General features: G+C 42.0%; 1 protein-coding gene across 1 annotated transcript in view; it reads right to left on the bottom strand.

The window, feature by feature from the left end:
- Window positions 1-2,691: 2,691 nt before the first annotated feature.
- The window catches only part of MDN1 (midasin AAA ATPase 1), a 153,309-nt gene continuing 143,214 nt past the window's right edge, over window positions 2,692-12,786 (bottom strand). The window contains exons 93-102 of the mRNA XM_081094168.1: window positions 12,196-12,366; window positions 10,830-10,987; window positions 9,997-10,086; window positions 9,061-9,176; window positions 8,281-8,455; window positions 7,115-7,188; window positions 6,899-7,013; window positions 6,127-6,190; window positions 4,771-4,913; window positions 2,692-4,082 (exon numbers count right to left, since the gene is read on the bottom strand). Coding sequence (XP_080950294.1) covers window positions 3,894-4,082; window positions 4,771-4,913; window positions 6,127-6,190; window positions 6,899-7,013; window positions 7,115-7,188; window positions 8,281-8,455; window positions 9,061-9,176; window positions 9,997-10,086; window positions 10,830-10,987; window positions 12,196-12,366 — 1,295 coding nt within the window. The 3' untranslated portion in view covers window positions 2,692-3,893. The remainder of the gene's footprint in view (window positions 4,083-4,770; window positions 4,914-6,126; window positions 6,191-6,898; window positions 7,014-7,114; window positions 7,189-8,280; window positions 8,456-9,060; window positions 9,177-9,996; window positions 10,087-10,829; window positions 10,988-12,195; window positions 12,367-12,786) is intronic.

Raw genomic sequence — 12,786 nt, forward strand, 5'->3', positions numbered from 1 at the left:
CACATATAAGCACTCTAATGGTGAGTTTTTTAACATTACCAGGCTTACCCCATGACCACTTTTTCAAAATTTGTGTACTAATTAGCAATAGCAATTCATTGATTTTTTTTTTCTTTTAAATATTAGTGAAGTTTGCCCAGCCATTGTGGCTCAGTGGTTGAGCTATGAACCAGGAGCTTCCAGTTCAATTCCCGGTCAGGGCACATGGCTGGGTTGTGGGTGGGCTCCATTCCGTGTGGGGTGTGCAGGAGGCAGTTGATCAATGATTCTCTCATCATTGATGTTGCTCTCTCTCTCTCCTCTCCCCTCATCTCTGAAATCAGTAAAAATACACTTAAATGTTAGTGAAGTTAAATACTCCTGACAACTTTTAGTTACACTTATTTTTTGAATTGTCATGACTTTGGTCCATTAATGCTGATTAAGACTTCTTTTTATATGTAATTAATTCATTTATTTTTTAAATTAAATTCTTTATTAAGGACTTTATTCTAATCTTATGTGGGTTGTTTGCTTGTTTTTTTAATTTGGTCCTTTATGTAGCTTTAAGTTTCTATACAATAATGTGTATTTTTTGAGGCTTTTCGATTTTTAAATTTTTTTTCATTGTTAATATTTAAAATATTTACTCCACCTAGAATTTATTTTGATTCATGGCATGATATGGATGTTAAGTTCTTTTTCAGCTGCTAAACTACACTTTTGATACCATTTAATAGTTTATTCCTCTTCCTGGACTTCGCGATACCTATATGGTAAGTTCTCTTAGGATTTGAATAACTTATTCAGGATTATTTCATCTGGGACTCATTTTTAATTTTTGTTGTGTTGTTTTTTGTTTTTTAAATATATTTTATTGATTTTTTACAGAGAGGAAGGGAGAGAGAGAGTTAGAAACATTGATGAGAGAGAAACATCGATCAGCTGCCTCCTGCACATCTCCTACTGGGGATGTGCCCACAACCCAGGTACATGCCCTTGACTGGACTCGAACCTGGGACCTTTCAGTCCGCAGGCCGACGCTCTATCCACTGAGCCAAACTGGTTTCAGCTGTTGTGTTGTTTTTTTATCTGGCAAGAAGACTCCTCTGTAGTTTCTTGCACAAATTTTATTAATCTTCTATACAACCTTTAGAAATATTTTCTATCATTTCCCTCCAAATCATCTTAGGATCTTTATTACAATTTTGACAGTGTTCAACCTCTCCTTTCTGTATAATAAAAGGCTAATATGCAAATTGTCCCCTCAACCAGGAGTTTGACCAGGGGGTGGGGCCAGCCGTCCAACTGCCTGCAGCCCCTCCCCCTGGCTGGCCCCACCCCTGATTGCCACCCCCAACCCCAATCAGGGTGGGCCGGCTGGACCCCACCCATGCACAAATTTGTGCACTGGGCTTCTAGTAAATTAATGTGTGAGAATAGATATTTTTAGCCCATTTCTTCTTCTCATCAAGAAACATTCATTTATGTTAGACACTGGTAATGTTGTCAAGAGTCATATATGCTCTCTGTTCTCAGCACCATGGTATGGGCAGTAAGACATGTAAGTCTAATTAAGTGTTAGATGTCAGGGTTCATAATATGGGAGCTCATTCTTCCTGGAGGGCTTATCAGAGCAACATGTTTGTCAGAAAGGAAAGTAGGTAAGAGAATTCCAGAAAAGAATGTGTGGAACACGGGCAGATTCTAGGATCCCTGTGGTTTGTTGTGATAGATGGAATGGTGTGGTGGGGATGCAGGGAGAGCAAGGCAGCAATCAGGGCACCCTAATAATAAATGTCCTCTTCTCAGCGGGGCCCTCTGGAGGAACTTTTGAAAGATCTCCTTGGATGTTGTGAGTAGGATAAAGTGAAGCTAACAGATTACTTTAGGATACTATTTAATACTCCAGGCTACAGATTTAAAAGAATTCCACTACAGTGTCGTCAGAGGAGATAGGTTAAGATAAACACCCAGAAGTCAGAGCAGACAAGACTGGGGTTTGGATGAAGGAAGAGAAGTAAGGCAGATGTAAAGACCGAGTAGCAGGTGAGTGTGAGAGGAAGTTTGTCCTCGGAACCTTCTAATGACATGTGCTTAGTACGCTGGGCCAGGGTCTGCCTGACCCCCACCCTGGTCCCTGATAGGTCTCCTGTGACTGCTCCCATGCTTCCTAACTCTTTCCCCATCACAGCACAAGCTGAAAAGGGCACTCTTGGGTAGCTGCTTACTGGAATTCCTACTGTCCCAGACCCAATGAGCTGCTCCGGGGCTAAGGGACTCACTATCTTAGCAAACCAGCTGGGATGCTCCAGTTTGGATGGTCCTATCAATTAAAGGAACAGATGATAAACTACCGCATCACTGTCATAATGTCGTTTTTTCCCTACCAGATTCAACCCTGCTGGAGGAGTAAACTTCCTACCCCATAAATGGCTTTGGACATGAAATCTGCGCGGAAGAGATGTGTCGTTTTGGAACAGAATTTTTATGAGCCATTGTTTCCGCCATTTCTCCATCGCCACGAGGCCCGCAACTCACCCTCCGTGGACATAGAAACAAGTAAGAAATAAACCCTACTGTACAGAAAGCCACTGATGTTGTGGGGTCATGTCAGTCTAGGTAGTAACAGCTGACTGGTCCAGCAGATAAGACCATTCCCTGTGTACTTCTCTGTTGTATTCCATTAAGAATGGACACAAATTATATCACCACTGGTATATTTTTTAATAGTTTTCAGAATATAAGCTCATAGCTTTTTAGAATAAAAAATAAATGATATAACATCAGGTACATGCTTTGGACTCTTGGTTAAACAAACAACAAGCAATCTGTGTTTTGTTGACCACCTCAAAAAGAGTGGCAAACTTCACAGTGTAACTTGATAACAGACATGGAGATAGACAATTACATCACGGCATGTTGTCTACAAAACAACATTCTGACGGTCAGAACTTAAGTCAAACAGTTTCAAGTATTCAAGCACTGCTTTCTGGCCAAGTAAAAACTGCCTAAAAACCGTTGGTGTATTTTGACTGGGGAAAAAAATAGATGTAGCTTCTTAGTTCTTCTGGATACAGCATATCTTTTCCAGAATAAAACTGGCTCAGTCTAGCTTGAAAGCAGTGTGAGGAATGATTCTTCCCCTTAACTGATAAGAAAAAAAGGAACTAAAGAAATAAATTACTACAACAGCAGGGACTATGGCACTGAGAGAATGAAATACACAAGGGGATAATCATCTTCCCATCATTGCATAGTCTCCCGAAGCAGCAAATGTGAAGGACACTGAAAAGCCACTTCATGTTTATACAGCCCAGGGATCAACTCCACTTCCTGGAGCCCCCGGATGGCTGGTGGCTCATGAGCACACATACAACCAGCCTCTGAGGACTGCAGCTGTCCCAGCCACTTGACAGCTTTTGGGTCCACACTGTGGGCTTGGCAAAGCCAAACCTTCGAGTGGGGTCAAAAGCACAGCTCCCGTCAGGCCTTTAGCCAAAGGACTGGCACAGCCCCGGGCTCCTGGCAGCACCTCCTCAAGGCAGGTGTCCAGGGTCCCTTCGAGGGAAAGCAGACAGCTGGGCCCACGGAGGGGCTGGCCTCCTCCCAGGCCAGGGCTTCCAAGACAGGCTGGCAGGGCAGTCTCTCAGGTACGAGACCAGACGCCTGCTGCTCCTTCGCTGCCCCACGTCTGCTTTAAGAACAGTAGCCTAGGCCAAGTTTCCTCTAAAATGTCAAAATGTACATTGCAATACGTTTTTTTGTAGCTGAGTGAATTTTTATAAATCAGACCTAAGATAAAATATAACTTAGAGCTGCAAATTCAGAAGTGTCCAGAAAGGAGCACCTGGGCAAGAAGTAGCTCTTGACCGTGGTTTCAAGTCTCAACTTTGGACTATGTTCTTGCTGGTCTACAGGTGGTCAGAGGCTGTCACTAACTCAAACCACTGCCTGAGAGCATCGCTGAGTGTCTCGGGGAGTGCGTTCACGTCGCGAAGAATTATGTAGAAGGGGAATGGGAACTCCTCCATGTAGGATCGAATTTCAGGCAGCTCTCCGGGTCCTTTAAATATTGGCACTTTAATGTCCAAGATAGAATCCTGCCAACAGAAGACATTTTGAAATAAATCAGCGTCCTTGGCTAGCTCTTCCAGGCTCTCTCTCTCCCAACATGTTTTCGGTCTCCTGTGTGTAATTCCTACCTCTGAGATTAGCTTTCATTACTAAGTAAAACAAAATTTTCAGAACTCATTGAGGAGGAAGGTCTTTCTGAACAGGCACTGAAAGGGGGATAAGAAAACCCAATTTCCCTGTGACAGTGTGTCCCATTCTCAACTTGCATTATTCATATTAGATCTTAACTTGCTGTCTAGGCCTTAACCTGGAACAGAATTGCCCTGTGGACAGACATCTTTCACTTGGCAACTGATCTTCCTGTTCAGAGGAGGGCACTGCTGAGGTACGAGTAACTGGAAAGGGCCCACTGTCAAAAGCTGGCATAGGAAGTATTTAAGGGGTGCTCTCTGGAGTCAGCCAGGATCCTGGCTTTCCTACTCATCACTTACAATCAGTTATTCTGTCCTTCACTAAAGTGGGAATAATCCCCATCTCACTGGATTATTGCAAAGTAAATGAGAAAAGTTATAAAGTGCCTAGAGCAGGGCCTGACGGAACACTGTGTTAGGAATTCTGAGTATGATGGTGCGACCCAGGCCATATTTCAGATGGAACAGGCTCAAGAACACCTCCACGTTATCCCCAGAAAAATGGCTTTTCGTAGTCGCTCACCCGGGAACTGGGATTATCCAACACAACAAAAATGACGAAGATGTTCGCATTCCGGGCAGCCTGGACTGCCGCCAGGACTCTGTCTTTGCCCTCGAGGAAGAGGCCGCGTCCATCAGAGACCACCAGGAGGAGCTGTGCAGCGTCTGTAGAACACAATGGAAATCCATCTTTAATAATAACTCAAAACTACCTAAAGAAAGACAAATTGGTGTAGGCTTTCTCTGTAATACTGACATCAAACAGCTCTGGAACTGGTGAATTCTGGGCACAAATAAAAGGGACCTCTAATTAGATGTTACTTCAGATGCCTGCATCAGGGACGGCATACATACAAAGCTTCTGGCAATAAAACAGTTTCCCAGTAGTGTTCAGGGAATGTCACATTTAGATCAACTTCACTGGAGAATTAAAATACAAAAATGTGGTACTGAGGAGGCCATTAGAAGAAAGTATCTGTCAAAAACCTGGACCTGTCTGAAATTTTTGCTGATTTCTGTATTTTTCCCCTTAAAATTGTTTTTAAAAACTCAGAGGGAGACATTAAAAAATAAATGGTGAATTAAAATGTTTAAAAATATTTTTTTTTAAATATATTTTATTGATTTCCCACAGAGAGGAAGGGAGAGAGATAGAGAGTTAGAAACATCGATCAGCTGCCTCCTGCACATCTCCCACTGGGGATATGCCCGCAACCCAGGTACATGCCCCCGACTGGAATCGAACCTGGGACCCCTCAGTCCGGAGGCTGACGCTCTATCCACTGAGCCAAACCGGCTTCGGCATAAAATGTTTAAAAATATTTAATGTATAATGTTATCAGCTAAAGATTGTAGTGTCTGAGGGTAAATGTCTTTGACAGAGAAAGACAGCCCACCAAGTCTTGAGATGTATGAAAAAGACTTGCTTCCAACAGGAAGTTCTCCATGATACAATCATAACTGAGAGATTTCTGTAAAGAACTAGAGAAAGAACTGGTGTGTTTCAAGGCCCAAATCAATCATGGCTGGATTAGCTGGTTTCTGAATAATGTCCTCCTCTGCTTTCTTTTTAAGTACGAATATTCTGTAATATTGTATAACTTGCACCTTTCCTAACTCTCCACCCAATCTATCAAATAAGTATATACTAGTTAGTGTCTAATTCCTTCATTTATTATAAGCCTCCTGGGTATGGGTTTAATAAAAATTTCTAAATAAAGGAGTAAAAAATTCCAGAATGGCTAATACCTCTCCTGGTTCTTGCTTTCCCTGTAGAGCATCCACATTAAAAGATGGTGACGGGTGCAGTGAGATGAAGCAGGCAACTTGCAAATACAGAAAACCATTTTGTCAACAAAGGTAAGAGAATGCAGCTCACCTGGACTGACGTTCTGTGAGAGCTGCTGAGCGGCTGCAAACATGGTGGCTACCGACTCTAGAAACTAAACCAGAAACAATTAGGAAACAACTCTCTTCCCATTCTGAGAGAGCTTAAAGTTATAACCATCTCAGATCTACAGGCAACCAGACTATCCCTTCAGCCACCAGTAGTCAAGGACCACTGCTTGGTATTCACCCTTGAGATATGGCATACATCCCACTAGTGTTCTACATGACACCCCAAAGGAAAAGAAATACCTTTACTGGGGGATAAGAAGTGAATTAACTCCCCAAATGAACAAAACAGCTGTCTTAAAAACAAAAAAACAGGCAAGAAAACACAAAATGAAAACACAAAATGTCCATGTCAGAATTACTGTCCCATGCTATGTTTTGAGAACTTGTCAAGTCATGTGGCTTTATTTTACATTATTTCTTCTCTAAGCTAACTGGGGGGGGGGGGGGGGGGGGCTGGCCTTGATCCTGATAAGGGTACTGGGAGATGGTTTATTTTTCAAAAATGTTCCAAACCTCTCAGAAAAATAAGGAGCCAGATACAAAGTCAAAAATGACCTTTGAGAAACTGAGGTTACACCGTGTCAGTAATGGGCGCAGGAAGTTTCTATCCCTGCAGGACACAGGCTGGGGTTTACCGTGTTCTCTACTGTAAATTCTGCCTGTCCTTATACCACATTGGGAGGAAGGTGTTCTAAAACCTCCACTACACGAGAGGAGTACCTGTGCAGAAGACCTCTGATGTCATAGCATACCTGAGCAATCTTGGTTTTCTTCTGTTGGAATTGGCAGAGCCGTAGAATCCGGGACCCCGAGTAGTCACTGAACTGTTCGTGGAATGGGTGTAACAGCTTTACGGACTCTCCAAAACTTTGGGGAAAAGCCAAATATAATGAAGATTATTTTTTGTCATGTGAACAAAATAACCACAGAAGACCAGTTTTCCCAGTGTGATTAAAAGGCACTCTTACCTGCACACCGCAATCTGACCTACTTCCAGCAGAGTTAGAGCATTTCCAATCACAGCCAAAGATTCAAAGGCAAGCTGTGAAATCGACAGTTAAGCGTTTGAAGGAATCAGAATATCAACCTTTTTTATACCAAGATTTTTACAGAAGACATTTATTTTGTATAGCCCACAGGGGAACACCATTAATATGGCTATTCACAACCAACCCAGAGGCTTGGTGTCCTTGGGCCCTGGCTAATACCACAAATGCTGAAACCCATAATCCATTACACTGGTAGGAAAGGTCTGCTCTAGACATCATTCCACAAAAGTGATCTTGAGATATTTGGTCCATAAATTTTAAAAACTTACTTTCTTGATGACATAAAAAGTAATTTTTTAAAAAATCAATTTATCCTAATTATGAATATGACTGCATAGTTTTAAATTCATATATAAAGATGTTGATTATGATGACACTTATGGCAACTAACATCTACTAAATACCTATCAAGTGCTAGAAATTAACATTAAATCAAGTTTTCTACATCCATTATTTAATTTAGTTTTCCTAACAACTCTGATGAAATGCCCAAAGTCACACAGTAGTAGAGAGTCACGTGGTGGTGGGGAGCTGAACTCAGGTTCAGAGGTTAAACTTTTTCCAGCGGATCCTATGTGTAGATTTTAGATTGCTCATTGACTCGTGCTGCGTAACAGCAAAAAACAACACTCTTCAGTGTGCATATTACGGTATTGTAAGTAATTCTATTCAGGCTCCTGAGCCTTGTTAATACTGATAGAACTCTAACTCTAGATAATTTCAGACTTAATAGAAATGTGTGATGAATACATTTTTTTTAAAAAGATATGTTGTACATGGTTTAAAGAATGGCAGTACACTGCATTTTGTGGAAAATACCCATTGTCAGATTTACTTATTCTGCAGCTAGACAATAAATAGCACAGCTAGGCTATAAAACAATTTTAAAAACATAACAGTAAGGCACCAAAATATTTGAGACATCTTGAAATTGCCCTTTTGAACTCTTTAAATTTTAGATCTTCTCAAACATGGTATTTGCATTCTCAGGAAAGAAAGACTAATTGGTGTTTCCTTCAGGTCATATTTAAAGCATTTGATGTCCCATGGTACAGAGCTTGATTTAGGTAACTTCTCCTTCTTACCTGTTTGGTATGGTTGTCTACCATGCTAGAAGAGTCATCGATAGCTAAACAAATCTGATACTGGCGTTTACTGGGCTTGGTCCTTCGGAGCCAAATCTTGTCTTTTCGGAATTGGCTAGCAATGTATGGGATGACCTTCCGCATGTTCAATCGCTTCCCAGTTCGATAGTCTCCTCTATTAAATTTATCCAAATGGGACAAAGATTAAAAACTGCTCATCCCTTGAAAACTTTAAAAGTACCTTATCCCCAGTTATACAAAATAACCAGTAACCTGGCACAACGAAGTGTTACTGCAATTGAGATTTAAAGGCCAGGATCTCCTTGATTAGCTGCCAGAAAAACTGGCTATGTATGTGGTTCAATAATAATTAGATCCAAAAAATTCAGGGGACATATTTTTTAAATTAAAAAAGTTTGAATTGAATATTAAATCTTGGATTCTCTTTTCTGTTCTATAGCTATAATCTTGGACCCATCTTTGAAAGATCTAGGTGAGTAACAAGCGAGTTACCCAACATGTAGCAGCAATATGAGCAGAACACACAAAGGCTCAGCAATTTCCAATCAGTTATTCATGAATCAAAGAAACTGCATTCGTGCCAAACTTCACCGACTCTTTGGTAGACAACAGACTAAGGAACACCATCCTGGTGCCTGTGCAGCAGAAATGGCAACTCAGAAGCCAGCCCAATAAGTGGTTAAGTGCTGAGCTCAATGGAAAAGGCGATACTGCCATCATTTCAGGGCTCTTCAAGTGTACGCGATGGAGACGACTTACTTCAGCTTGGCTGCCTGGGTGGGCTCCAATATGAGGCGAAGCTGTTCACACAGCTGTTGTGAGAGAGGTGCAGTTAAGATCAGGTAGCTCTGCCACATCTCAGCTGCAGCCTTTTCCTGTGACAACAGCAAGAACATGTAAGTTACCTGGACAATGTCAGAGCTGACCAATCATTACAACAAGGTGAAGGTTTGACACTGAGAAGCACTTTAAAGTTTTTCTTAGCTGCTATCTAATTCACTTGATTAAAAATGTCTCTTTCCACAAAAACAGTTCAAACTGTAAAATATTGAAACACATGAGCACATCAATGCCTTCTTCACATCACCTAGAGTATAACCTGTACCCTTCATGTGGAGAGGGAGCTGTGAATGGGTAATTTTGGTGCCAACAGATCCAGCCCCTTAATCGTGGGCTCTCAGGGTCATGTTTTAAAAGCAAAAGTGACAAGTGCAAATCTCAACACATTAAACAGTGTGCATATTTCCTGGAAACAGCTCTGTGATTTTCTGCCAACATATGTGGTGGGGATGATGATGAGACAGAAAATCAAAATATGTATATATACAGTAAATTCAGAATGCAAAGAAATTAAAAATGGAACTTCTTGGGTGATCTACACTTCGGTATTACACCACCTGCTAATGCCCCAGGTGGCCTATTCTGAGAATGATATAGTATCCTTTTGCCCCATTTTCAACCACTGTGGCATCCACTACAGAGTAAGCAACAGAAGTTAAGAAGTCACATAATTTCTGTTTTAATTAAACTACAGGTCTAGTGGCAAAGCAGACAATGGACTTGGGCTTTAGGATTATAATTATACTCCATGTACTCGGTCCCTTTTACAAAGGTTCTGGAGCTAAGGACCTATTATGTTTCTGTATCTTAACAAAACAAAAGTCAGGATACTGTATGAAAAGGCCAGTGACTTACTTCTTCTGGGTTTCCAGGTTCATGTGGCTGCCACCTTTCCAGCTGTTTCTCCAGCTCCTGTCTTAGCTCATCGACATCTTTTAAAAAGGGCTAAGAAGAAGAAAAAACACAAATGAGAGGCAGCCCAGGTTGGAATCACAAACTCAGTCAGGCTGCCTTCTTCCCTGCAGTATGAATCCAAGTGCATACCCCCAAGACATAACACACAAGCAAATTTAATGGCACAGTAAGGAGATGCCAGACAACAATCCTCTGCTTCCCATTTGTTGAGGCAAGATGGATAAAGGAAATGTTAACTTTTATAAATTGATCCCAGCAGAACAAAACCAAATGCCTAAATCTCAATAATGAAATTATTACTTGATTAATCTAGACTTCCATTAAGTCAAACAATTAGGGAAAGCAACTTGGTTACTCTGTTCTTCCTAAATGCAGGCATTAAGTCAAAGATTCCTGTTACTTAACGAACACAAACTGTTAACCCTCCTGCAGGCTCCTTACACAGAATGGTGGATATGAGAAGAGATGTGAGAGCTGGAGGCCCAAGGACCAGATCCACCATCACCCCAGGTCAGGGCACAGACCACCTGCTGTGACCCTGGGACTAACCATTAGAACAGTGTTTTATCTGCTTTAGAGAACGCCTGTCATACCAACAGAGATCCTAAGAAATTTGGTAAGGATATGATACCCCAAAACAAACAGGTATTCCATAAAGTTCCTTAAAAAGGAATTTATAATTACATTTTGTCAACTTAGTAAAGTAGTGACTTCTGAAAGACTTATTTCCCCCACTCTAATCACCCCACCTCTATTTGTGAAAGTTTTAGTACCTGGAAAATCGTGTCCACCAGGAACTGATGGGCCGTATGAATGGTTGAATCTCGGCTTCTCTCAGGTTTCTCATTCTCTGTCTCCTTGTGGGATCTGTCTGTCCTGGGGTCTTGGTCTTCCTCTGTTTTAACAGTTTTGGTCTCCATCTCATCAATGCCTGTTTTCATAAGAAGACATAATTTTACTTACCATACATCTACACTAATAGAAGAGAAAGATGCAAATTGACCATACATTCATGACACCCACCAGCCAATCAGGAGTGAGTATGCAAATTATCCAACAAAAATGGCAGGTTAATTTGCAGGCACCGAGCGGTGGGGGGCAGGATGCTTGTGTTGTCTCCATGGCAACGACACAGGCATTCCACACCGCCCCAGCCGCTCCGGGCCTCTGGGCAGCTGGGCAGCGTGGGAAGGCAGCTCCGGCCAGAGTGAAGGTGGTGCCGGCAGCCAGGGGAAGGAAGGCCCATTCTTGCATGAATCTTCGTGCATGGGGCCTCTAGTATTAACATAAAAACTAAGCCTTCATGGCTGTCTTTCAACCCTAACAATTACTAAGACTTCACTCATTCACTCCCCAGCACATCGCCACATATTGGTTCCACGTATTCTTTCACTCTGTAACAGTTGTTACCAACTCTTATTCCCCTAACTTCTCCTTCTCCTCACCCTGATATTGAAGGCGGCTGTTCTGGGGAGGTGGAAATAGGGGAGATGATAGTTCACATTGACAAGCCCTGAAAAACTGTGATTCTTTAAATTGTGTGCATGTAGAGCTTTGATAAAAATAAAAGCTAAAATAAATAAAATCATAGTTCCATTTTATAGATGAAGAAACTGCAGCGGCAGGCGGGGAATGTTAGCTTCCTCCGTCACTGAAGCAAGCAAGCCTCATGTTCGCTTCAAGCTGCCTGGCTGCCAGCCGCCATCTTGGCTGGCAGTTAATTTGCATATCGCCCCGATTAGCCGATGGGAAGGGTAGTGGAGGTATGGCTAATTACCATGTTTCTCTTTTATTAGATAAGATTTCCATTTAATAGAAAATATTTCTCTAATAGTCAAGAATATACCTTCTTGTCACAATTGGGTAAGTGCTCTATTCTGTTCTGCAAGTTTTAAAAAGGGAGATGGGATTTTGTGTGAAAGGCAAGTCTCAGTGGTCTCCTTGAAAGAGTGTGTTGCAACACCACTCTTCCACCTTTCCATTCTGAAACATGATACAGTGACATTATTATAGGCCAATGAATGTCTAAGCCGGGGTTTAGGACATGGAAGTAAAAGTCCAGATTTAGAATACAGTACAAGAAAAGCAACTTCTCTAAATCAGAGAGCTTAGGAGGGGTCTGTTTTCTGTAAGACTCACCGGAGCCTGCTGTGGTCCCCGACTTGACCTCCTCTGGCTTCAGCTGCTCGGTGTCGACTGCTTTGAGCTCCTCCTGCTCCTCCATGTCCATGAAGATGTCCTCTCTTTCCTCCTCCTCCTGCTCCTTGCTGGAGTCTTTTGCAGACTGTTGCTGCTCCATGCTGGCTACATCTGTTAAAAAAGTGCACACACACATAGAAAGCCCAGGTCTTTGCAGAACAAAGTAATCATGAGTAGGTGTGGTTTCTGTTATTCATGCTGGTTCTGCCACTAATCGGCTATGTGCTGGGCTTGTTTGTGCCCAAGATGTCCTACTAACCTAACTATGTAAAACTGCCTATTCTTCCCCTCCCACCCCCTCAAGCATATCATGTAACTACACATGTGACCACAGAAGTAGGATGTTTAGCTGGGTTTCTAGTGCTATGACAAGAGTCTGAACCAGAATAAACAGGCTGGGCACATGGCACATGATTCAGGGCAGCTAATGGCATCATCCTCCATTACTAAGTTATGGTAACACTTGGCATAGAAACGCTAACGTGGGAATCCCTGCATCTAGATCTTGGACAAGTTCTTAAACTTCTTTGG

This window comes from Myotis nattereri (assembly GCF_964212035.1).
Source record: "Myotis nattereri genome assembly, chromosome: 6".
Taxonomy (NCBI): domain Eukaryota; kingdom Metazoa; phylum Chordata; class Mammalia; order Chiroptera; family Vespertilionidae; genus Myotis; species Myotis nattereri.